We start from the raw sequence: 24,894 nt of genomic DNA on the forward strand, positions 1-24,894 counted from the left end.
GTTTATGTAATATCAGTTTTCTGAGCCAGGCACAATAGCACATGCCTGTTATCTCAGCTATTTAGGAGGCTGAGCAGGAGAATTATCAAGATGGACACCAGCTTGGGTAACCTAGTGAGACCCTGTCTTAAAAAAAAATAAAATAAAATAAAAAGGACTAGAGTGGCCTGGGCTCAATCTCAGTAATGTAGAAAACAAACAAACAAACAAATAAACAAACAGATAAATAAGAAATCTGCTTTAATTTCTTTTTTATGAAACATTTTAAAAACCATGAATAAGGGCTTCTTACTTATTTATTTTACTAGGGATGGAATCCACCAACCCTTAACCATTGAGCCACATCCTCAGTCCATTTTTACTTTCTATTTTGAGACAAGTTCTCACTAAGTGCTTAGGCCTATTAAGTTGCTGAGGCTGGCTTTGAATTTGCAATCCTCCTTCCTCAGTCTCCTGAGTCTCTGGGATTATAGGCGTGCAACACTGTGCCCAGCCAGACAAGTGCTTTTTTAAAAGTACCAAAAATAATTCTCTAATTGTGTTTTTCTTTGGTATGGGGGATTGAACCCAGGGGCGCTTAACCACTGAGCCACATTTCCAGCTCTTTTTATTTGTGTTTTGAGACCTTGTTAAATTGCTGAGGCTGTCTTTGAACTTATGGTCCTCCTTCCTCAGCCTCCCAGGTCACTGGCATTTTACAGGTATGCGTCACCATGCCAGACGTCTCTAATTTATTTTCATTGAACTTATGGTCCTCCTTCCTCAGCCTCCCAGGTCACTGGCATTTTACAGGTATGCGTCACCATGCCAGGCGTCTCTAATTTATTTTCAGTCAGTTAATTTTAACCTTTGAATTTTCATTTTGTATGACCATTCAACAAAACTGTAACTGAAACATCAGGTGGCATCAATTTGAAAATATGTAGTTTAAGTTAATGTTTCAAAACTAAATCATTATATTAATAATTAATAACTTTTAAATGGAATCTAATAAAATGCCAACTTTCTAAAGAAAAAAATGAGTCATTAGGCTTTTGATCAAAATATTATAATGGGAAAATGGGATAATAGAAAAATAAAATTCACGTAAAAAAGCAATGTTATCTAGTAATCTCAACTCATCCACCATTAGTTGAATAAGGATGGATTCCTGTTCTATGAAGCTGCTGTTATTTTGCCTATATTTTGACTTACGAGCATTACCCAGAACAATCTCTCACACCTCAGAGTATAAGAAAGATGTCACCAAATTATTCACACACTTCATTTTTTAATCCCTGCTTTTTGAACAAGCACTACATTACAAAATACATATTTACATCCGTCTTTAATTAATGAACCTCATTGAAAAATGAACAATTTCTTTTTCATTAAATAAGGAAGAACTCACCTCTAACAGGGGGTCTTTCCAGTTCAGAGTCAAGGTGAATTGGTGGAGAGATGTAGGAAACCTGTCCATGATGTGCCTGTCCTGTGGACACCAAAGGAAATGTTAAGACATTATAGTTCTGTCTTTATACTCCTTTTGTCTTATGATGTCATATTTTCTAGCTCCACATTGAATTAATGGCCATTTTAGAGTTTAGACAAATCTTCCCAAACATAAATAGAATAAATCATCCAAACATCACCCAAATAAATTGGTGTTTCCCCAACAAATCTTCCTTTCCTTTTAGTTGAATTATAAATATATTGTGCAGTGATACTTTAGAAATGAAGTATAAGAAAAATGAAAGGAAAAAACTTCAAAGACAAAAATTTTCAAGTTCCCATTTTTTATTGGTAGATTAAACAGACATTAAGTACTCTGTCAACTTGCTCTCAATATCTGTACTCATTTCACTGAAGATATGTAATAAACAATTTGCAGACTGGCACCCGACATTCCAATGACACTTTGAGTAACATTTACTTAGATCACTTGACAACACTGATTAACTTATATTTTACCTTTAGGACTTTCTTCCATTATTTGAATAGATAAAACATTCCTACCTGCTTATTGTATTTGATGGGAAAACAAGAAGGCGTCATAATTTAAAAAGCAGGTAGATGGATTTATTCTCTATTCCTTGTAAAACATTTTCTCTTATCACATACTTACTTGTAATATGCTTTTTGTCTTATGAGTTAAAAGTATTAAAGTTGATTTGGAAGTCAAAATGGTGATTTAAAAAATCGTTAGTATTTTCAAGACCACTCTGGGCAACACAGTGAGGCTTTGTTAGAAAAAATTGCTAGCTAAAATACAATTTTGTTTCTATTATTCAAAGTAACAATAATTTGTACTCATGATCGAGCAAACAATTAGGATTTTGAGGAAAGAAAGCATAATTACAGTGTTAGATCATTTTCTAAAGCTATTTTATATAAAAAAGGTTTGGGTGGAAGTGGAGAATCCACTACTTTCTTTCTACATGGGAATATGCAGTTATATTTCTCACATTTACTATAGCAATTTACAGGGTTGTTAATCTCTTTTCCTAAACAAGGAAAGTTAATGATACATAGATTATGATAACAGTTAGAGTAACCTTCCCGTTTCAAGTAATATTCGACTTGTAATAAACTCTGCTGATTCCTCTTATGAGGCACATTTCAAATAATTAATATGGCTCCCTGTTGATAGTAGCTGCTGTTGCTCCCAGCATTTTTCTAGCTAACAGGAGAGACAGTAGAGAGGCTATAATATACACAGTCCCTCATAATGGTGACTAAGAATATTGCACATCCACTGGACGTGTTTCAGTGGAATACTAAAAGCACTATTATAAAAGGGATAAGTTACCAATTGTGCACTGTTAGCAGTCTATGTTTAATACCGCTTATAAAAAACTTCAGATTATCTTTATTATTAGGCCACCTGCTTAGCTAGGGTACACACTTGGCTGCAAAGACATTTCTATTTTTAAGGTCCTGAACCACTACGTATGAATTGTTTTGAAATTCTGTGGTTCCTGTAAACAAAATTAATATATCTTTCATTTTATATTGGCTTGAAATAGCCTTGAATATAAAATAATATTGATTTCATGTCTACTACAGGAATAGAGCCTTCACCATATGACAATAACTACAAAACATCTCTTTTATCCAACCACCATCACTATGAGGATCATGTACTATGCTAATACATACATTTAAACTAAAAAAACAAGCCGAGAAGATTAAGTATCTTGCTCAGGCACATGCAACCAGTAAAAAGCAAGACCACAGTGTTTTGACTACAGATCTGGTGTTTTAATTTACATCATAATACTTTTCTCATAGCAAGTCTCATTATACTAAATCCTGGAAAAAATCATATATATAAATTTTAGGGATGAAACTCTGACAAGTAAGAGCTTTTGGAACTATCTCCCTTACTGAGGTTGAAGTAAGCAGTCCAGTTAAATGCCACATTTGCTTCTCTTCTGGGGATGAGCAAGTAGCTTCAAGAGTGCTCAACACAAATACTATAGGTAGCATATAGATAACTATATGTCCCAAATGGGGAACTGGGATATCAAACAGGTAAGGGGATGAGGACTGTGGAAGTCAAGACCTGAAGTCGGTTTTCTATAATTTTTATTGTCTTTTCAAGGAGAAATCTAGCTGACTGTAAGATGGGGTGTGGCAGGGAAAGCCAAAGTGGTTGGAACTGACAAGAGACTTAAGGCTTAGAAGAAGGTCAGAAAGGCAGCAATAATTTTCAATTTGTTGATTTAGAGTTCAGCTCCACAGAATAAAAACTATTCCAGGTTTCCATTTTACTTTAGATCAGGGATACTCAGTTTTTACTCCACAAAAAATACTTAATAATTAATAAAGTCTGTTATAATCTGTGGGTAACTAAAGTCATGCTTCCCAGAGAAGTAATCACTCTTCATGAGGAGGTGCACATCAGAACATGGGGAGAGAGCTGTGCATAGGGAGAAGACTATTCCCTCTACAAGCTCATTTCCCCCTTCAGAATGATTGGAAATAAGCCAGTAAAAATGCAAATAAAATCATAAATAAATTCCATAAACATTTATCTTAGAAGAGATAGTGAATAATTTCAACTAAAAATGTGATCAGGACTGGGGATGTAGCTCAGTGGTAGAATGCTTGCCTAGCATGAATGAAGCCCTGGGTTCAACCCACAATACCAAAATGTAAAGAAAAAAAAAAAAAAAAAAAAGAAAAAAAGAATGATCAGTTCAAAAGGAACTTCCGGAGGTTAAAAAAAATGACAAACTGCTTTAATACACTAGAATACTCTCACATAGGGGACATATTTACTCTTGTTCATCATTTTCTCCTCCTGACCTACTGTCATAGTAACCTGCCCAGTCCTTGTAATCGCAGCTTTATATATTCAAACATGTGATATGCTACTTCTATTACCACTCTTACTGCTCAAATATTTAAAAGAACATTTTTCTGTCCATTTGTTTCTCTTGAATTTATTTCAATTTTTTCCTGATTTTTAACAATGAAAAAATCATACTGAGATTTTGATTAGAATTATACTAACTCAAGGCTAGGGATATAGCTCAGAGGTAAAGTACTTGCCTGATATGAATGAGACCATGGGTTCAATCCCCAGTCCCACAGAAAGAAAACAAAAAATTTATATTAATTCTATAAATCAATTTGGGGAATAACATTTAACATCTTTGATCTTTATATTTTAAAGAGAAGATTTCCATTTAAATTATTTTTAATAAAACAATTATTTTTGAAGTTTTCTATATGTAAGTTATGGGATATTTTATTAATTTTATTTTTAAGTATTTGAATTTGTTCCTTTATGAGTAAAATTTTAAAACTTTCTTAATAACCTTCATGAAAATAGTTTTTTGTGGGGAGTTCTGGAGTTTTTCATTTCTTGGGTTCATAGTGAGTGGGCCAATTCACTAAAAATTCTTCATAGTTTTTGCTAAAATTATTAGTTATTCACTCTGACCTTCCTAGCTCTATGGAGTTAGCTGCATGCCCTGAAAATAACATTTTTGTTGTTTTATGTAGTATTTATTTCTTACACAAAATATTCTTCCAAATTAAGATTCATCTATATGAATCTCTTAACGTTTAAATCTTTTGTACTGCAGAATTTCAATTTTTAAGGTCAACTTCAATGGTCATGCTAGAAGACAGTCCTTTCCTGATGCTGCCAATTCCACTGCCATTTTAATTTTAGTTCCTATGAAGTACATAAACAAACAAACATGATTAATGACAAATTTCATGAAATAATTAAAAAGGAAGAGAAAAGAAATAAAAGCTTCATGCTTATAGTTAAGGAGTCTAGAAGATAAAGGGAACCAGAATATGCTACCTAATATGTGTCACTTAGGAATAAGGATAACTTTAAGCCAAAGGCAATTGAGAATGAACATTTTCAGAAGAGTTCTCTACCCTCGGCTTAGCTGTCTAAAATCAAGGCATGAATTTCACTTTGAGGAAGTGTCCCTCCCAAGACACCCTAATATAGGGAAAGAAGAATGACCCTTATCCTTGATGATGGAAAGTCAGCAGCAAGATGATTTTATATAAACAGAGCTCACTAAAATCATCTTTATCTTCTATTAGTTCCATCTATTTCCTAGTCAATTCCTCAAGATTTATTGCTCCTTGAAGCCCAAATTCTCTCTGCTTTGTTAAAAGGGCATAAATCCCTGAATGTGACAGCTCATTTGAATTTCACATCTTTCTGTGAACTTCCATGTGTATAAATATTAATAAAAATGGCATGCCTTTTTTCCTGTTAATCTGGTTTTTGTTGGTTTAATTCTCAAACCTCCAAACACTTAAGCTAAGAGAGTAAGGAAAGAGTTTTCTCTAGAAAACACAAAATCAGTGGCAATAGAAAAGAAAAATTAGAGGTTAACTTCTGAGTTAGACTTTATTCATTTACTCTAGATAAAAGGATACACTTGCATGAATATACATATATATATGTACATATGCACATACATATACATATATAGAGATATAATTTATGTACCTTAAAATTCAGTCATTAATGTACATAATTCAATGGTTTTTAGTATAATCACAGTTGTGAAATAAAGCAACACAATTAATTTTAGAGTACTTTCATCTGTACAAAAAGAAATCCCAAGTCCTCTGGTATCCCTTCTCTGTTTCTTCTCACTCTATCCATGCTCTAGGCAACCACTCTTCTACTTCCTGTCTATATAGATTTGCAGATTTTGGACATTTCATATGAAATTATATAATATATATCATCTTATATGATCAGCTTTTTTTACTCGACATAATAGTTCAAAATTTATCAATGTTGGAGGATGAATCAGTACTTTTTTCTTTTTGTTGCCAAATGATATTCCATTCTCATGTTTTATTTATCCAGTCAACAAATGATGGGTATTTAAAATAATTTCACTTTTTGGCTATTAGAGCTATGATGATAAGACTCTACACATTCATGCATTTAGTATGCATTTTTCTTGGATATATGCCCCCAAATGGAATAATTGCATCATATAGTAATTGCAAGTGTACATTTTTTTTGGGGGGTGTACTGGGTCTTGAACCCAGGGGCACTTAATAAATAAGTCACATCCTTGGTCCTTTTTTATTTCTTATTTTGAGACAGGATCTCACTGAGTTGCTTAGGGTCTTGCTAATTTGTCGAGGCTGGCTTTGAACTTGTGATCCTCTTGCTTCAGCCTCCTGAGTCACTCTGATTACAGGCATGCAATACTGCACCCAGCTACATGTGTATACTTTTGGGGAACTATCAGATTGATTTCAAAAGAAGTTGTACGATTTTACTTTTCACATCAGTGGGTGAGGTTTCAAATATTATGGATATGCTTTTTAGTTTCTTTCTTTTTTCTTTTTCTAAGATTGCAGAATACTAAAGCCGAGATTGATCAGGTTTTGAAATAATTAACATTAAGGTGACTGATATCTGGAAAAGAAACAATCTCCTCACTGAGAATAGAAAGATAAAGCAGAGAATTTTGGTCTGGAGTTGTATAGATCAACTACAGTGAGAGGGCAGAAGGGGAGAATAATCTAGCAAACAGAAGGGGGAAAAAAAAGGAGCAACTCATGTTCTGAAATGATAATGTGAACTCTTCAGTGCCAGGTATGCCAAAGATGGAGAAATTTCAAGGATCTGGTCAACAGAGCCCAGTGCTATTATGGATTCCGAAAAAGCCATTATTCTTCTATCTTCAATCTCTTTTTCAACTTTCATTTAATTTCTATTTCATTGAAGAACCCTGTGCAATTTCTACTAAAGTTCAAATATAGAAAGGATTTGACCAGCATTTGGTAGAGGAAAAGGCTTTTCTCTCTTTTTACTGTCAATACTTTACCTGCACATCTGAGCACAGAAATTTATAGAACCACAGAATTTGGAGGGAGAAAGACATTTGATAGCTTGGAGTCCCAAACCCACATTTAAAAATGAGGAGTCTGACATTTTGAGAAGCTGAAGACTTTTTTGAAAGTCAAGTCAAGGTGGTGGTTGTTAGGAGTGATGTAAGATGGTGAGAAAGCTTTATAGTCAGCCTTATGCAACAGCCTCTCTCTAAAGTCTCTCAGGAAAAGACATAATTTTCTAGGTAAATAAGGCATGATCTTTTAGATGTGTTGGGACAATAAAAATGTTGAGAGCTATTTATTTGTGAAAATAAGTACTTGCTTTTTTCTGAAGACCATGTCTACAAAACTAAAGGCAATTTAACCTGCAGGTAAGATCACGGTGCTAGAAGCAGGACTTCCTTTGTTGGTATGTAGGTCCTTCCATTCATTAGTCATTTTTTTTTTTTTAACCCAGCAAAGTAAGTATCAGGTTCCTCAACTTCTGGGTGCCTCAATTTCCTCATTTGTACCATGGGATTATAAAAGCACTGACTTCATAGGGTTGCTATGATCATTAAATGGATTTATATGTACATATGTAGTAATTAGAACAGTGTTTGGTGCATACCACTTGGTAATTTTTAGCTATTTTAATTACAGATTCATTCTTTCATTAATTAGTTAATCTGCCACAGGTGCCTTTCTCAGTGGTTTGCATTCATCACACACCAAAATAAAAGTGATGATCCATATCCTCATAGAGGGAGAGAGAAAAAAAGCAATACACATAAGGACGTCAACAACATTATATGTTTGAGATACTAAGGGCAATGGAACAACTTAGAATGAGCAAAAGGGGACCTGGAGTGGAAAGGACAGGTTGCAACTTTTTCACAGTGTGATCAGGAAAGGCCTAGTTTAATTTCCATGAACAGCATTCGGAGAGATCAAAAGATGAGGAGAGATAATAACTAACTTTGATAAGAAACTCTAAAAAGATAAAAAGAAAGATAAGGGCTCAAATCTAATTTTATTTAAATTACTTAGTTTTAGTTTTCTATTTAATTTGTGCTGCTGGAACCTGTCCTAGGGGACCTCATGTATGCTAGGTGGATTATTCAGCTTTCTGTCACTGGAATGAATACCTGCCATAAATTGATTTATAAGCAGGAAAGATTTATTCTTGCTCACAGTTTCAGAGGTTTCAATCCATGGTTGCATGGCTCTCTTGCTTTTGGCCTGTGGTGAGGTAGTACATTATAGCAAGGAGCAAGAGACCATGAAAGCTGCTCACCTCACGGCAGCCTGGAAGTGAGGGAGACAAAGATGGGGTCAGCAGCCCAATACCCCCCTCAAGTGCATGTCCCAGATGATCTAACCTCCTTCCATTAAGCCCTACCCTCTAAGCATTTTACCGTCTATCAATATACCTGCAGGATGGTGACCAGGCCTTTAGTATGTGGGCTTTGGAGGATATTTCAGATCCAAACCATAATACTGGGTAAATGCTCTACCACTGAACTACCCCCTGGCCCTCAAATCTAAATTTATTAATGAAGACAAAGGGTCAAATGTGGTAGTATCAGATACTTTTCCTAACCAATTTATTTCAAATTTATATATATCCATAGAGATATTCATAATGTTACCACTGACTATTGGTCAAAAAGACATAAAAATATGGGAATATACAATTGGGAAAATGAACATAACTTCCTTGTTAAAATAAAAACACATTTACTATCATAAAAATCCCCATTGGTTTCTCCAATTACACCATTTTTGACTTAGTTTTTCTTCATTTCTATATAGTGCTATACACAAGTTTCATAGTTTATGGCCCTCCAGACACATTTCATGCCTCTTTTTTTGTTGTTGTTGTTGCTTTGCTTTAAATTTTTCAACTGCTGATCTTGATAATTTTGCTGTAGAGATATGACATTTTCCCCCTTTAAAGACAATAAAATAGATGCTACATTTTTGCTCCTGGGATTTTTAATAATGTTATCATTTTGCTTTTACAAATTTCAGGATGATAGAACATTATGCCTCTCTGTTATACTACAATAATGATACCATGTGGGAATAAGGGAATTTATACCAAGCTGCATTTATGAATGGCATATGGAATTTTTCTCAAAAAAAAGTTTAATTTATTGTTGAAGATCATCTTTGCTGCTGATAAAACCAAGTAACACAGGTCAGTGTATTGTTTGGGCTGTTGGAAAATCAAGCATGCTTAGCATTATAACTGTTTTTTTGTTGTTGTTGTCAAATCCCACTCTAACCAGCTGGCATTTATAAAATCAGCTAGCTGTTCAGGTGACAATATAAACACAAATCAAAAGTAATCATCAAAGAAAAAACTTGTAAAGTGGCCAAACTTATACCAATCTTTCTGTTCTGGTTTCTTTTCTCCACTTCATCATATTAATCATACATATTTTTAGTTAACCTGGAAAAATATAAGGTAGCACAAAAACAACTACATGCTTGACTTATCCAGGAAATAAGTCATTGATGGAGGGGCAAAAGTCACTGATGGACTTCTCCCTGCTGGTATCTCTGTATCTCTTGCCACAGAGAAAACAAATGGTGACTTGTGATGGGTGGGTGTGTATAAAAAGCAAATATCTCTCTGTTACACAGTCCTAATCTGTGGCCAGTATTAAGGATTCCATACGAACAAGATAAACATCATCCCTCCACTGACAGACTTGGGTCTAGATGCAGGATTTAGCAATCACAAGGCAGTATGACATGTACACCTTATTAAAGGTAGGGGAGAAGAGCAAAAGGCAGGCACATAAATGATGTGAGAGAATTGAGAGCAAAGCTGAGGTCTGCGGGAAGGGTAAGTGGGGTCTAGTGGAAACCGTGGGAGGGTGCAGTGAGGCAGAAGGAACATTGGTAGCCAATGGGGCAAGCAAGGGCAATGATGACAAAATTGCAAACAATTTCAGACATGAACAAAAAGGACCAAATTAAGAATGTGTGCCTCTCACCCAGCTTCAGCAATGGTTCATTTAGGGTCTATCGAGTTTCATTTCTTTCCTCCTATGCCTGCTTCCCCACTCCAGAATATTTTGGAGCAAATTTTTAAGTATTATATAATTTCATCTATAAATTATTCAAGTATGTATCTTATGCCATATAAAGGGTTTTTTTTATCAGAATGACCATAAATATCCTTATGATATCTAAAAATTAAGAAGATACATTATGAAAATTGAATCTAATGTGAAATTCAATTAAATAATTGTTGGGGGAAAAATCAACAAATCTAAAAATAGTTTGTAAAATATCATATTGGTCCTAGTGTTGAAATTGCAGTGGAGTTAGGACTATTTTGTATTTGGATGAATTTCAGGTGCTCACAGATATAGAGGAGAATCTATTTTATAAAATCACACTTTTCTTTCTTTCTCAAGCATGAAAAATGAATTAAGCAATTAAATGACGAATGTTGAATTTTAGTAGCACCATTTAAAAAATATTAAGTTTCAAAAACCTATGGTAGCAAATATTTCAAAAAAACCCCAGGAAATAGAATTGTAAACTGATAGAGAAATCAGAACTCTTTCCTGAATTTCAAGTTTTTACTTTATAATTCTTACAAACAGGAATAAACACATTAGAAAACTGTGGGTCATATTAATGAAAATGATTATTTTTCTAAAATCCTAATACTAAGAAGCACTTATGCAAAGTAAATATTATTTCCCATTTAAAAAAAACAACTAAAGTTCATTAAGGTTAAGAACATTGTCAAAGATTATACAATAGTGTATAAGGAAATTGGATTGCAAATCCAGGGACCATATTCTTACTTTAAAGCCCATTGCTCCACATTTTGTAAAAATACTCACTTTGGGGGCTGGAAATGTGGTTCAGTGGTAGACTATTTACCTGGCATGCATGAGGCTCTGGGTTCAATTCTCAGGACCACAGAAAATAAAAAACAAAAAAATAAAATACCCAGAAGAGGAAAATATGCTATAGTCTCTGAAGTATTAAAAAAAAAAAAACCTCAGTTCTCCATTTCCAGGCTTACTAAGTTAAGTGTTTACGTTACTAAAAGAGTAAATTGAAGAAAGTTTAGAATTCTAAATGGAAATTTTTTTCAGACAATGAGCAAAACGACGTGTTCTGCTTACAAAAGGATGGGTACATTAGCCATCTCTTGGCATTGTTTTCAAAAATTTTGTAGGAGGACTAAAGCTTTAGGGTTTGCTAATGAAGAACAACTGTGAGTTCTAAAAACTGGAAAAAGGACCCTTGAAATGGACTTCATCCCTAACCCATACTCCCCAACTAGACTATTTTTTATCATCATAGCACTTAGTTCATAATTTGCATACAGATTAGTGAGAAGAAAATATTTTACCATGGAAGTGGTTAATATTTGGGCTTTTTCTATTGTGGGCACCAGTGTTTAGTATGGGGGGCTGTGACAAACTAGGTTAGTAATACCAAAAATTCGGTAACAGGCAAAATTGGATCAGCAGAAGAATGCTGTGAGCATGAAGATAAGGGTCAATGCTTCCATTTTTTTCAAATAATATAGAAATACAAAAGCCCATTCCCACATTATTTTTTTTTTATTAGAATACTTCTGATTTAAGAAGTAAAGCTACCTTACATATTTTGTTTATAGCTTTTGCTGGGCAGAATAACAGTTTTCCAAAGAGGCTTATTTTGTAATCCCTGGAATTTATGCATATGTTACATTATAAGGCAGAAGGGACTGCAGATGTGACTAAGATTAAGAGCAGGAGACTGTGCTTTTAAATCACATGAGGCCTTAAGAGTGGAAATGAGAGATGGAAGAGTAGGCCAGGGAGATGAAATCCACTGCTGACTTTGAAGATATGGAGAAAAGAAACCAGAACCAAGGAATGGTGAAGAGTCTAGAAATTAGAAAAGACAAGGAAATAAATATGTTCCAGAATTTACAGAAAAGATTGATTTTTAGCCTAAAGAGACCTTTGTCAAACTTTTGTCTTGGAAAATTATAAGAAAATAATAATAATAAATTTATATTATTTAAGCCTCTACTTTAAGAGCCATTTGTTACAAGTGACAGAAAATTAATATACAACATAACTAGGTTTTTTTTTTTATCTAAAAAAGGCTATTATTAAAGTATTTGAATAGCTATTACAGGTACATGGGACATATTCAACTGAGACAAAATGAAAACATCCAACCAACATCATATTTTTCCCCCCACTAGGCAATTTCTTTTACTAGTATCATTAAAATCTTTCTGGAGTTATTTTATGCTCTCATAAAACACATACACACATATTTATTTTAATTGTTGCTATATTAGAACTTACTGATATTTTGCATTTTGTCAAGCCTGCTTTAAACGTTAATTATAGAACTTCTACTATTTAACCACTATAATACAGATTCCTGCCTTACATTATTAAGAATGTATTATGACCCAAAATGTCACCAGTGGCCCTGTTAACTTGACACTCTTTTAATTAAAACTAGGGAACATTTTATAAGGCAATGTAATAATGATGGTTGCAACAAAATCATAAGTATAAAACACAATGATATATAATGAGATGCTTAATTAGACAAAGCAAAAAATCAAAGACATGGAATTGTCTCTCGAGAAATCATCTAGACAAATAACTTCAATTTATAGAAAAGGAAATTGGCCAAGGCAAGCAATGAGAAACCCTAAGTTCAGCCTGTGGTGAAAGGAAGAAAAGTATGTTAATATCTTGTGACTCCTATTTATGTGGTCATTCCTCCACATCTACCTTTTTATGATAGAAAATACTTACATAAAGTTTAGAAAACAGACTAATATAAATTTTAGAAAATTGACTAACAAAATAGACAAGGAATGCTGCAATATGAGAATGAAGTTTTCTAATAAAAGTAATATTTAGAATCAATGTACCTTTTTGAAATCTAGGCACAGACTTACTATGAGATTGAACTTAACAGTGAACATAAGAAGTATCAGTGTCTAGCACTGAAGATTCAATAAATGTGAGTTTCTTTATCCTTGTTGTCCATTTAACAAATACTTCCTTTTGGATTATTCTAATGCTGTTTTTGTGCAATTTGGCATCTTAAACCATTAGTTAGGACTTCAAATAAAACAAATAAAAAGGAAAAATAAGCAATGAAAGTTTAAAAAAATTAAAAATTTTTAATATTTAATTTTTGGAGAAAAAAATGAGAAAAAAAATTTGGATTCAGTTATATCAATCTTTCTTTCTTGTTTGTACCAGGAATTGAGCTCAGGACCTTGACTATGGTAGGCAAGCACTCCATCACTAGCTATACCACTAACCCATTTTAAAATTTTATTTTGAGACTAGGACCAACTAATTTACTTAGGCTGACCTTGAACTTCTGACCCTCCTTCCTCAGGGTCTTGAGTAGCTGGGTTTTACAGGTATATGCCATCATGCTGCACAACCTGGAATCTTCGTCATGTTCTTCTTCTGACACTCAAAATTTGTATAGTGAGATATTAAAATCTAGGCAAGATTAGCTGATGATTCAAATTTTCTGAGATTTAATATTTTTGCTTCTAGTTAATATTCAGATATTTCATAGTGTTTTAAGAATAATATAACATTCTGCATAGGACTGTGAGAGTGAAGTGTTTTTTATCTTTTTGATGATAGATCTTCATTCAAGAAAACCACTCTCAAATTATGAATTATTTTTATAAATCATCTCATCATATTTTATCCTGTAGCTTACAAAGATTGAACAGAAGAATAATTCAACACAAAAATGGTAAAGAAAGGAACCAAGAATGAGTTATCATTAGTCCCACACTTCCTCATTTATTAATCTAGACAATATTTAATGAGTGCCTACTATATGATTGATACCAAGTACAGGAGATAAATTGGTGAACTCTTGACTTTTAAAACTTATAATAAGAGAAATAAAATTATGAACTTTAACTTGGAAATGCATTTGGTAAAAAGGTCACAATGAATATATGTTTGACTTGGAGTAGATGTTCAATAAATGTTTATAATTATTATTGCTTGTCTATAAAAAAGCAAAAAACAAATTTGATAACTCAGAAGTAAAGTCTCTTTTGGGTGATTCAGGAAATGATGAGAGAGGAATGAACACAGGTGAATACCGTTAATCTGTAAGTCAAAAGTTATTTGTCATATTCACTCTCCTACTTCTCTTGTGACTTTTTTGACCTCAACAATGAAAACTGTAGAATATTAAAGAAAGAAAGTAAAGATCTCAGAAGATGAAAAGAACTCCCACGTTTGTGGTAGGCAAAATTAATATTGTTAAAATGGTCATGCTACCAAAAGTAATATACAGATTCAATTCAATTCCCATCAAAATACCAATGACATTTTTTGAAAAACCAGAAAAAAAAGTCCTAAAATCAGTTTAGAAGAAAAAAAGACCCAGAATAGCCAAAGCAATTCTAAGCAAGAAAAAAAAAGAAAAAAGAAAAGAAACAAACAAACAACAACAACAACAACAAAAACCCAGCAATGTTTAAGACATAACAATACCTGACTTCAAATTGTACTATAGAGTTGTAGTAACAAAAACTGCATAGTACTGGCAAAAAAAAAAAAAAAAAAAGAAAAAAAAAAAGAAAGAAAGAAAGAAAAAGAAAAGAAAAAAATAGATACATAGGTAAAATGGTGTAGAACAAAAGACACAGAGACAAAATTACAGTCATCCAATCCTTAACAAAGGTGCCAAAACACACATTAGAGAAAATACAGCCTTTTCAACAAATGGTACTGGGAAAACTGGTTATCCATATGTGGAAGACAGAAATTTAGACCCTTATCTCTCATCCCGCAAAAAAATCAACTCAAAGTGGATGAAAAGTTCTAGAAATTAAACCAGAAACTATGCAACTCTTAGAAGAAAATGTAGGGTCAACACTTTGGCATGTAGGCACAGGCAACAACTTTCTCAATAGGCCCTCTTAAAGCTCAGGAAATAAAGACCAAGAGTTGATAAATGGGATGCCATCAAACTAAAAGCTTCTGCACAGCAATGGAAACAAGAATGTGAAGAAAGAAAATCTTTGCTAGCTCTTCTTATGACAGATTAATATCTACAAAACATAAAGAACTCAACACTAAAAACAAAAAACAAAATTACCCAATAAAGAAATGGGCAAATGAATTCAACAAAATTTCTCAAAAGAAGAAATAAAAATGGCCAACAAATATGTTAAGAAATGTTCAACAGCATTAGCATTTAGGGAATACAAATCAAACCTACACTGAGATTTCATTTCACACCACTCAGAATGGCAGTCATCAAGAATACAAAGGATAATAATAAATGCTGGAGTAGATGCGGCGGAAATGGAACATTTTTACACTGTTGGTGGGTTTGTAAATTAGTACAACCACTGTGAAAATCAATATGAAGTTTCCGCAAAGGAATATGCATGAAATCAACATGTGACCTGGCGATAGCATTCCTCAGTATTTATCCTGAAGAATGAAGTCATCATACTAAAATGCTACATGCATACTCATGTCTACAGTGGCACAATTCAGAGTAGCCAAATTACAGAACCAGCCTAAGTGTCCATCCGTGGATGAAAGGATAAAGAAAATGTGGTATATATACACAGTGAGTTTTAGTCAGCCACAAAGAAAAATGAAATTATGTCATTTGCAGGAAAATAGATGGAACTTGAGAACATCACGTTAAGCAAAAAAAGTCCAACTCTGAAGTTCAAGGGCTACGTGTTTTCTCTCATATGTGGAAGCTAGAGAGGGAAAATGAAAAGAAAGGTGGTGGTGATTTCATGAAAGTTAAAGGTAGATCAGCAAAATAGAGGAAAGGTACCAGGAAATGGGAGCAGGGGGAGAGAAGGAGGAAGCGCTGAGGAACTATATTGGCCAAATTATATTGTTATATTGTGTGCATGTTTTCTTAAGTGACAATACTCTCCATTATGTAAAAATATAATGTGTCAATAACAATGTGGAAAAAAAGTTCTGTACATGTATAATGACAAAGGGAAGATACTGAAGATACTGAATGGTCAGAGAAGAGGTTTTGACAAGAGTGTGTGTGTGTGTATGTGTGTAAAGATTTGTGTGTAAAATTAATTGTTGTTGTAAAGAAAAGAAACATGGGCATGATTATTTTCCCTACAGTTAAATCAAAATCCATGTGGTCTGTGAAATGCTCCATCAGGAGGCCAGTCCTACAGAATTTGACAGCATGTTAGTTAGTTGACTGAAATCAATATATGCCCCCAATGACCTGTATACAGAAAATTCCATGCAAAGATAATGCATAGACTTACAGAAATGGGATCTGAATGACCAAAGCATAAGACCAAACAGGTACACAGTGTAATAAAAGAATATGAATATTTCCCCAGGATGATGGCAGTTAATTTTACCACCTTATTCTTTTCAAGATACTTCAAAATATATCATTGTATAGAACGAAACTGCCTGTAGTGAAATTTTGACAACTCCCCTCTGAGTGCTAAAATGCTGTCAGGTGAAAATTCTGAACTCTTTTGTGAAAATTGTTCTTTTTTGACAGATTTATCCTACATTTATGTTTGCAGTCTTAATCAAAGAACTTGGAAAAAGAACTTAGCTTTACACTCAAAGAACAGGAAGCACTGCCGTCATAATGTGGAGGTACTAGGTATTCATATTATAGTTATCTATAAAAGTGAAAATTGTTATAGAAGTGAAAATATTTACATAAAGTAATAGTGTAGAATTTCATTGATTAGAAGATACTACATGTAAGATTTTAAAAGAAATATAGCTGTATGTTTTCTTTTATTTAGACACAGGTACTTTCATATTTCTCAAAAGGATATCCTATTGTATTATTGTAATTTAACATAAGATTAAATTAATCACTTGGCTTTATCTCATTTTTTGTTTTTGTTTTTTTTTTGTTTTTTTTTTTTAATCTGCAAGGCCAGGTCTCAAACAAGGGGCAAGTGCTCTATAACTGAGTCATACACCCATCTCTTGGTTTCCTTTTCTATATGAAAAATGTCACTACATTTCAAAGTAACTACTAAAAAAAGAGGGAGAGTGAGTGGAAGAATGAGAGATATCACAGTAAAAGAACACATGAACGGAGCTTGTTCTCATTAACAGACCCAAATGAATTCAGAGACAGTTATCCATTTGATGTTCATTAAAATTCTGGTGAATATGTAAAATGGGAGTAAGTAGAAGTGGAGACAATAGAATGATACTTATAGTTTGGAATTTTAAGAGCCATATCAAAAGAATATCTTGCTTCTTCCATCATTCTAAGTTTGCCTGATTTTTTCAAATGATTTCTGCATGAAATATCAAATATAACAAATTTAAAATCTTTTATTGCATGCTTTAGCAAATGATTTATTGAGATAAAATTTTTGACAAGTATTATCACTAAGGAATTTTCATAGTTTTTGTTTCATTTGAATGTTTTAAAGATGCTCATTGATACAAAAAATGTTACGAATAGGAATGTAAATGAGAAAATTCTGCATATCATAGTCAGACTTCAAGTAAATAATATTCAACAGATATTTTAACTTGCATCAATTGGGGTTAAAATGGTAATTCTTATTCATAAAGAATTTATGAATTTATTCATAAAGATTTATCTTTTAAGGAAGTCAGGGTGTAGGTCAGTTTTAGAGTACTTGCCTACCATTTTTGAGGTACTGGGTTTGATCCCAACATTGCAAATAAAAAAAAAAAACAAAATTGGGAGGACTTACTCTCCAGTAGTCCCTAAAATCTGATAGGGTAGTTCATCACACAGGTTTGGCTACTCAAAGAGTTCTGGTACATAATAAGAAGGTACTACCAGATTGTTCTCTGGAACTTGCAAATGCACAGAGGGAGAAGGAACCCTCTTCTGTGAGAACTGGGACATCCATGAAAATAGAAAATTGAAAATGCCATCCCGACATTTTCAATTCAGTGAGAGAGTCAGTGAGAGAAGCAGAATTCAGGGATGGAATGAGACAGAGCCTTAATAACAGAATATGGACATTTTAGTTCTGAAGCCAGTTCCACTCTTTGGAAGTCCAATTACCTGAGAGATACTTTTCCTTATTTGAGCTCTAGATAAGTTGAATTGGGCTTTTCTCATGTTAAAACAACAGCTGTGTGTGCAAATATATGTGTCCGGAAGCATAAGTATATATTTTTTTTCTTGTAAAAATTGCACACTATAAAAGGAAATGAATCACTTCAGTGCTTTTCCTTAGCTATTCAAAAATTTACTGACATGGTTTCAATTCAATTAATTCGGTTACATATAACTCAAATAAAGCATTTTAATATTGTTTTTGGTTTGCTTTCTTCGGTGTCAGTACTGAGGATTGAAAGAAACAGTTCTCCAACTCTAAGCTACAACACAAATCCTTTCTATTTTTATTTTGAGACAGGATAACACGAGTTGCCCAGGCTGGCCTTGAACTTGTAGTCCTCCTACCTCCATCTCCTTAATTGCTGGTATTTCAGGCAGTGCCACCACACACAGCTAATACATTTTTTTTTTAATGAAAAATATTTGGAGGGTAACATATGAACCTTGTAAAATTACACATTATCAGTGTTTCTAAAATTCTTATTAGTCAGCAATAAGAGAGTAATAACACAGAAATTCCTGACAGAAATATAGGCAAATAAAGAATAAAGAAACTTGGTATATCAGTTCACATGAAGTGAAAGAAATACTTACATATATTATTTTACATATATTCAGAGAACATGAAATTGCATCCATTTCTGGAAAGTTAATTATGTTAAAGTTTTAAAAAATTGAGTATTTTTAAGTCTAATGCATTTTAGAGACATTAGGCAGTGAAGGCCTTTAAGAAATCCTACTATGAGCTACTTTTATTGTACAGTAATGTTAGATTTCTTGTTGCATCCTCCATTAGCACAGAATAGTAGAATGCCTTAAACAACAAGATTTCATAAAATGTCTACCTTTTCTTTTGGGATTTCATTGCTATAGTGACTTAGAATACCACAGTTAAAAGTTCTACCCATGAGAAGCTATTGTTTCAATGAAGTGATGCTGCTTTTTGCATTTTATTTTATTGCTTGATACCTTACTTCCTGGAGATGAATATAAGATTCTACTGAAATAAAAGGATGAACATGAAGAGTCCAATCATTCAATTTAATTAAAAATCTGTTTCATGTTATGATGCACATCAATCATTGCCTCTTATCATCAATGTTTTAATCAGGTACTGAAACTATCCTCAAATAGACCTGATGTTCTAAATACTATAAACACAGAAAAATGTTATCTCAAGAAGAATAATTACATTAACCTACCAAAATTCATTACCCATAGCTTCCATTTTACTGATGGCTTTATCAAAAGACTTTACCAAATTCTAATTGCTAACCTCAATTGTGAAAATAAACATTTTCTCACGTACACTGTGCAAAAGAACCATGAGGGCTAGCCACAGGTGAAAACCAGAAAACTGATATTTACTACTGATTCCTTATACCACCTGTCATGGAACACCGAGGGAATACTGTATTAAGGAAGGCTGGAGGCTACTGGGGCTGCTTTTTGGCCTGATCAATTTGCACAGTTCCTCGAGTCAGAACAGGACAGGTGTTTCTATAAACCAGGTGTAGAGGAGATCAGTACAGAAAATGACGGAGAAAGGACGGATGGTCATGGGAACAGCATTTTGACCTATCTTTCATAAAGTGTACTTTTAAAAGAGAAAATAAATAAATTGTGAGAGCAGTTTCACTTTCTTGACAACATTACACACACAGAGGGATGGTTTCCATGAAAATCTCCTTGGTTTCTGCTTGATGGCTTATAATTAGATCTGATACTGAGAATTTCTACAGGAGTTTATCATGAAATTTCACCATTTATGACAAACCATTAAGAGAAACTTCATTTTTAGCAAAAGATAAACATATCTAACCAAGCATTGTTAGTTATTTCCTAGGAAAATCTCAAAAGGATTTTTTTTATTTCATTATATTCCTTATCAAAAATGACCCAGAGGGTTTCTATCTATCTTCAACATCTGGTGCCTGGTCCATTTATTTTCAATACACCAGTCACCAGACATTAACTTTTTATCACAACATGTGCATTTTTCTATGTTGTGGCTGGAGACTTCATGAAAAGTGTACCTATGTAAAGATCACTCTACCTTTTTTTTTTTTTTTTTAAATCAAGAAACGGGGTCAAAATGATGAAGCAAATAATAATGGATTCTGATCATTAAAAGCCTATCAACAAAGAAAAGTCCGGGACCAGATGGGTTCTCAGCCGAATTCTACAAAACCTTTAAAGAAGAGCTCATTCCAATACTTCTCAAAGTATTTCATGAAATAGAAGAGGAGGGAACCCTCCCAAACTCATTCTATGAAGCCAATATCACGCTGATACCTAAACCAGACAGAGATACATCGAAGAAAGAAAATTTCAGACCCATATCCTTAATGAACATCCATGCAAAAATTCTCAACAAAATCTTAGCAAATCACAATATACAATATACAAAAATATATTAAAAAGATAGTGCACCACGATCAAGTGGGTTTTATCCCAAGGATGCAAGGTTGGTTCATCATTCAGAAATCAATGTCATTCAGCATATCAACAGAATTAAAGTCAAGAATCACATGATTATTTCGATAGATGCAGAAAAAGCATTTGATAAAATAGAGCATCCCTTCATGCTCAAAACACTAGAAAAAATAGGGATAGTGGGAACATTCCTTAACATTGTAAAGGCCTTCTATGCTAAGCCCATGGCCAATATCATTCTAAATGGTGAAAAACTGAAAGCATTCCCCCTAAAAACTGGAACAAGGCAGGGATGTCCTCTTTATCCACTTCTATTCAATATCGTCCTTGAAACTCTAGCCAGAGCAATTAGACAGACCCAGAAAATTAAAGGGATACGAAGAGGAAAAGAACTCAAACTATCCCTATTTGCTGATGACATGATTATATATTTAGAGGAACCAGGAAATTGTACCAGAAAACTTTTAGAACTCATAAGTGAATTCAGTAAAGTAGCAGGATATAAGATCTATGCTCATAAATCCAATGCATTTTTATACATAAGTGATGAATCTTCAGAAAGAGAAGTTAGGAAAACTACCCCATTCACAATAGCCTCGAAAAAAATAAAATACTTGGGAATCAATCTAACAAAAGAGGTGAAAGACCTCTACAATGAGAACTACAGAACACTAAAGAAAGAAATTAAAGAAAACCTTAGAAGATGGAAAGATCTCCCATATTCCTGGATAGGCAGAATTAATATTGTCAAAATGGCCATACTACCAAAAGTGCTATACAGATTCAATGCTATTCCAACTAAAATCCCAATGATGTACCTCACAGAAATAAAGCAAGCAATCATGAAATTCATCTGGAAGAATAAGAAATCCAAAATAGCTAAAGCAATCCTTAGCAGGAAGAGTGAAGCAGGGGGTATTGCAATACCAGACCTTCAATTATACACACAAAGCAATAGTAACAAAAATGGCATGGTCTTGGCTCCAAAATAGACAGGTAGATCAATGGTACAGAATAGAGGACACGGACACAAACCCAAATAAATACAATTTTCTCATACTAGACAAAGGGGCCAAAAATATGCAATGGAGAAAAGATAGCCTCTTCAGCAAATGGTGCTGGGAAAACTGGAAATCTCTATGAAGCAGAATGAAACTAAACCCCTATCTCTCACCCTGCACAAAAATCAACTCAAAATGGATCAAGGATCTTGGAATCAGACCAGAGATCCTGCATCTTCTAGAAGAAAAAGTAGGTTCAAATCTTCAACATGTTGGCTTGGGATCAGACTTCCTTAACAGGACTCCCATAGCACAAAAAATAAAAGAAAGAATCAAAAACTGGGATAGATTCAAACTAAATAACTTTCTCTCAGCAAAGGAAACTATCAGCAATGCGAAGACAGAACTTACAGAGTGGAAGAAAATCTTTGCCACTCATGCTTCAGATAGAGCACTGATTTCCAGAATATATAAAGAACTCAAAAAACTCTACACCAAGAATACAAATAACTCAGTCAACAAATGGGCTAAGGAAATGAACAGACACTTCACAGAAGAAGATCTATAAGCAATCAACAAACATATGAAAAAATGTTCAACATCTTTAGTAATAAGAGAAATGCAACTCAAAACTACCCTAAGATTCCATCTCACCCCAATTAGAATGGCGATTATCAAGAATACAAGCAACAATAGGTGTTGGCGAGGATGTGGGGAAAATGGTACACTCATACATTGCTGGTGGGGCTGCAAATTAGTGGAGCCACTCTGGAATGCAGAGTGGAGATTCCTTAAAAAACTTGGAATGGAATCACCATTTGACCCAGCTATCCCACTCCTTGGCCTATACCCAAAGGACTTAAAATCAGCATACTACAGAGATATATCACAACAATGTTCATAGCTGCTCAATTCACAATAGCCAGATTGTGGAACCAATCTAGATGCCCTTCAATTGATGAATGGATAAAGAAACTGTGGTATATATATACACAATGGAATATTACTCAGCCATAAAAAATAATAAAATTATGGCATTTGCAGGCAAATGGATGAAACTGGAGAATATCATGCTAAGTAAGATAAGCCAATCTAAAAAAACCAAAGAATGAATGATCCTGCTGATAAGCGGATGATGGCACATAATGGGGGGTCGGAGGGGGCAAGAATGGAGGAAGGAGGGACTGTATAGAGGGATAAGAGAGGTGACAGGGGTGGCAGGGGAAGGAAAAAAAATAACAGAATGAATCAAAAAGTATTACCTTAGGTAAATGTATGGTTACACAATGGTATGCCTCTACTTCATGTACAAACAGAGAAACAAGACGTATCCCATTTGTTTACAATATAAATAAATTTAAAAAAATAATGGACCCTGAAAGCACACCCATTAAAATAATTAAAATAATTATGTAATAGGTTTTGACAGGTTTTCTTAGTGTTCAAAGTGTCACTCAGGCTCCAAAAGAGTAGGCATTCCTACTCAATCCTGTGCTGATGGCTCAGGTCCCACCTCAACTGTAGTCACTAGTGAACTTTTTAAGAAAAGCATATATGCAGACATTTATAGATATATCTACATAATCATGTGCATATCTCATATATAAACAATGCATACACATATTTGATTTTCTGTTTCTGTTTCACTCCCTTATTTACCATTACTAGATTACTTAGATAGTCAGTCTTTGCTAGACTTTACAATTATGAGCCAAAATAGGTTTCAGTAACTCTAAAAAGTCATATTTTCCAGACTTTAGGAGGTTCAGAGGTGAGGCCATGTGAGCTATGGTTATGACATATGACAATGTCTCAGAGACACATGACCTTAAATGAACTACCATGACATCACTTAAGGACACTGCAGCTTGCATATATTAATATCTTAGCTTCAGTTTCTTCATCTATTTAATGTAAACAATAATAATCCCTTTTCACTGGACTTTGGTGAGGGTTTAAAATAATCTAATATCCAGAGTGCCTCTTATGCAAGTGTACAAATGTTGAATTACTGCTATCGTCATTGCTTGCATCTTCACTATTTCACTGTGGTTACCTATGAGACGATGAGACAATACCAGCAAAGTTAATTAAATCCCTCTGAGACATATGGTATTTTAGGTGGGTGATTAAGAGATGGCAGTTGAAGATGATATTCTTGATTGAGGATCAAAGCACTGTCTTTGTCAGAAGAACCTTGAGCAAGATGGTTAGACTCTGTCAGCTTCCATGTCCCTGTTTATAACAGGGACATTGATGGACATTTCAAAGCGTGAGGACAAAATCAACTCAGATGATTTCACATGGACTGTTATAGATATCAGGATAGTTTCTCTATTTCAAATGTTTAGAAGAAGAAGAAAAAGAGCAGCAATATAAAAAGAAAAAGGAAGAAGAGGAGGACGTGGTAGAGGAATGAAGAAAAGCACCCACATTACAGAGTAGCTGTGATGCAGATCATATGTAATCCTCAAAGACAAAATTACAGAATAGTAAAGGAGCCAACATGTAGACTATATTAAGCAGAGGACATGGCATAATGGCATTTATTCTTCCTACTCACTTTCTCAGACTTATGTAAGGACTAGAGTACCAGAAGTCCATTGAAGAAATTTTTTGCCATCTTTAAGTGATGATATGTAAGTATGTATTTCACAAACTCATTAGAAATAGAACCTGCTAAAAGAGTTCTTCTTTCTATAGTTAAAGAAATAGACTAAATATGACAGAGGAGGACAGATAACAATATCTTTGGCAGAAATTATTTGGCAAAAATAGTTTATATCCTTTTGTCTCATATAGTTGGAGTCAGTAATACATCAAACAAGTCCATTGCAGAGACATAGGCGCACCCATGGAGAAAAGTATCACTGGTGTTGTTTTGTGTGTACCTACCATTTGCTCAATTTTATCATGAGCAGATAAAATGGGACTATGGGTTTCAGAAAATGAATGTCCATTGTGATATGGTATGATTTTATCTCTGGGAAATCCTTAAAGCTAGTAATTGCTGATTGTT

General features: G+C 33.8%; 1 protein-coding gene across 16 annotated transcripts in view; it reads right to left on the reverse strand.

The window, feature by feature from the left end:
* Positions 1–24,894, reverse strand: part of Adgrl3 (adhesion G protein-coupled receptor L3) — a 776,587-nt gene that overhangs the window by 243,832 nt on the left and 507,861 nt on the right. For all 16 annotated transcript variants that reach the window (XM_047566096.1, XM_047566098.1, XM_047566083.1 and 13 more), the window contains one exon: positions 1,391–1,471. In XM_047566096.1, the coding sequence (XP_047422052.1) occupies positions 1,391–1,471 (81 nt within the window). The remainder of the gene's footprint in view (positions 1–1,390; positions 1,472–24,894) is intronic.

The sequence above is a fragment of the Sciurus carolinensis genome, chromosome 10 (assembly GCF_902686445.1).
Source record: "Sciurus carolinensis chromosome 10, mSciCar1.2, whole genome shotgun sequence".
Lineage (NCBI taxonomy): Eukaryota > Metazoa > Chordata > Mammalia > Rodentia > Sciuridae > Sciurus > Sciurus carolinensis.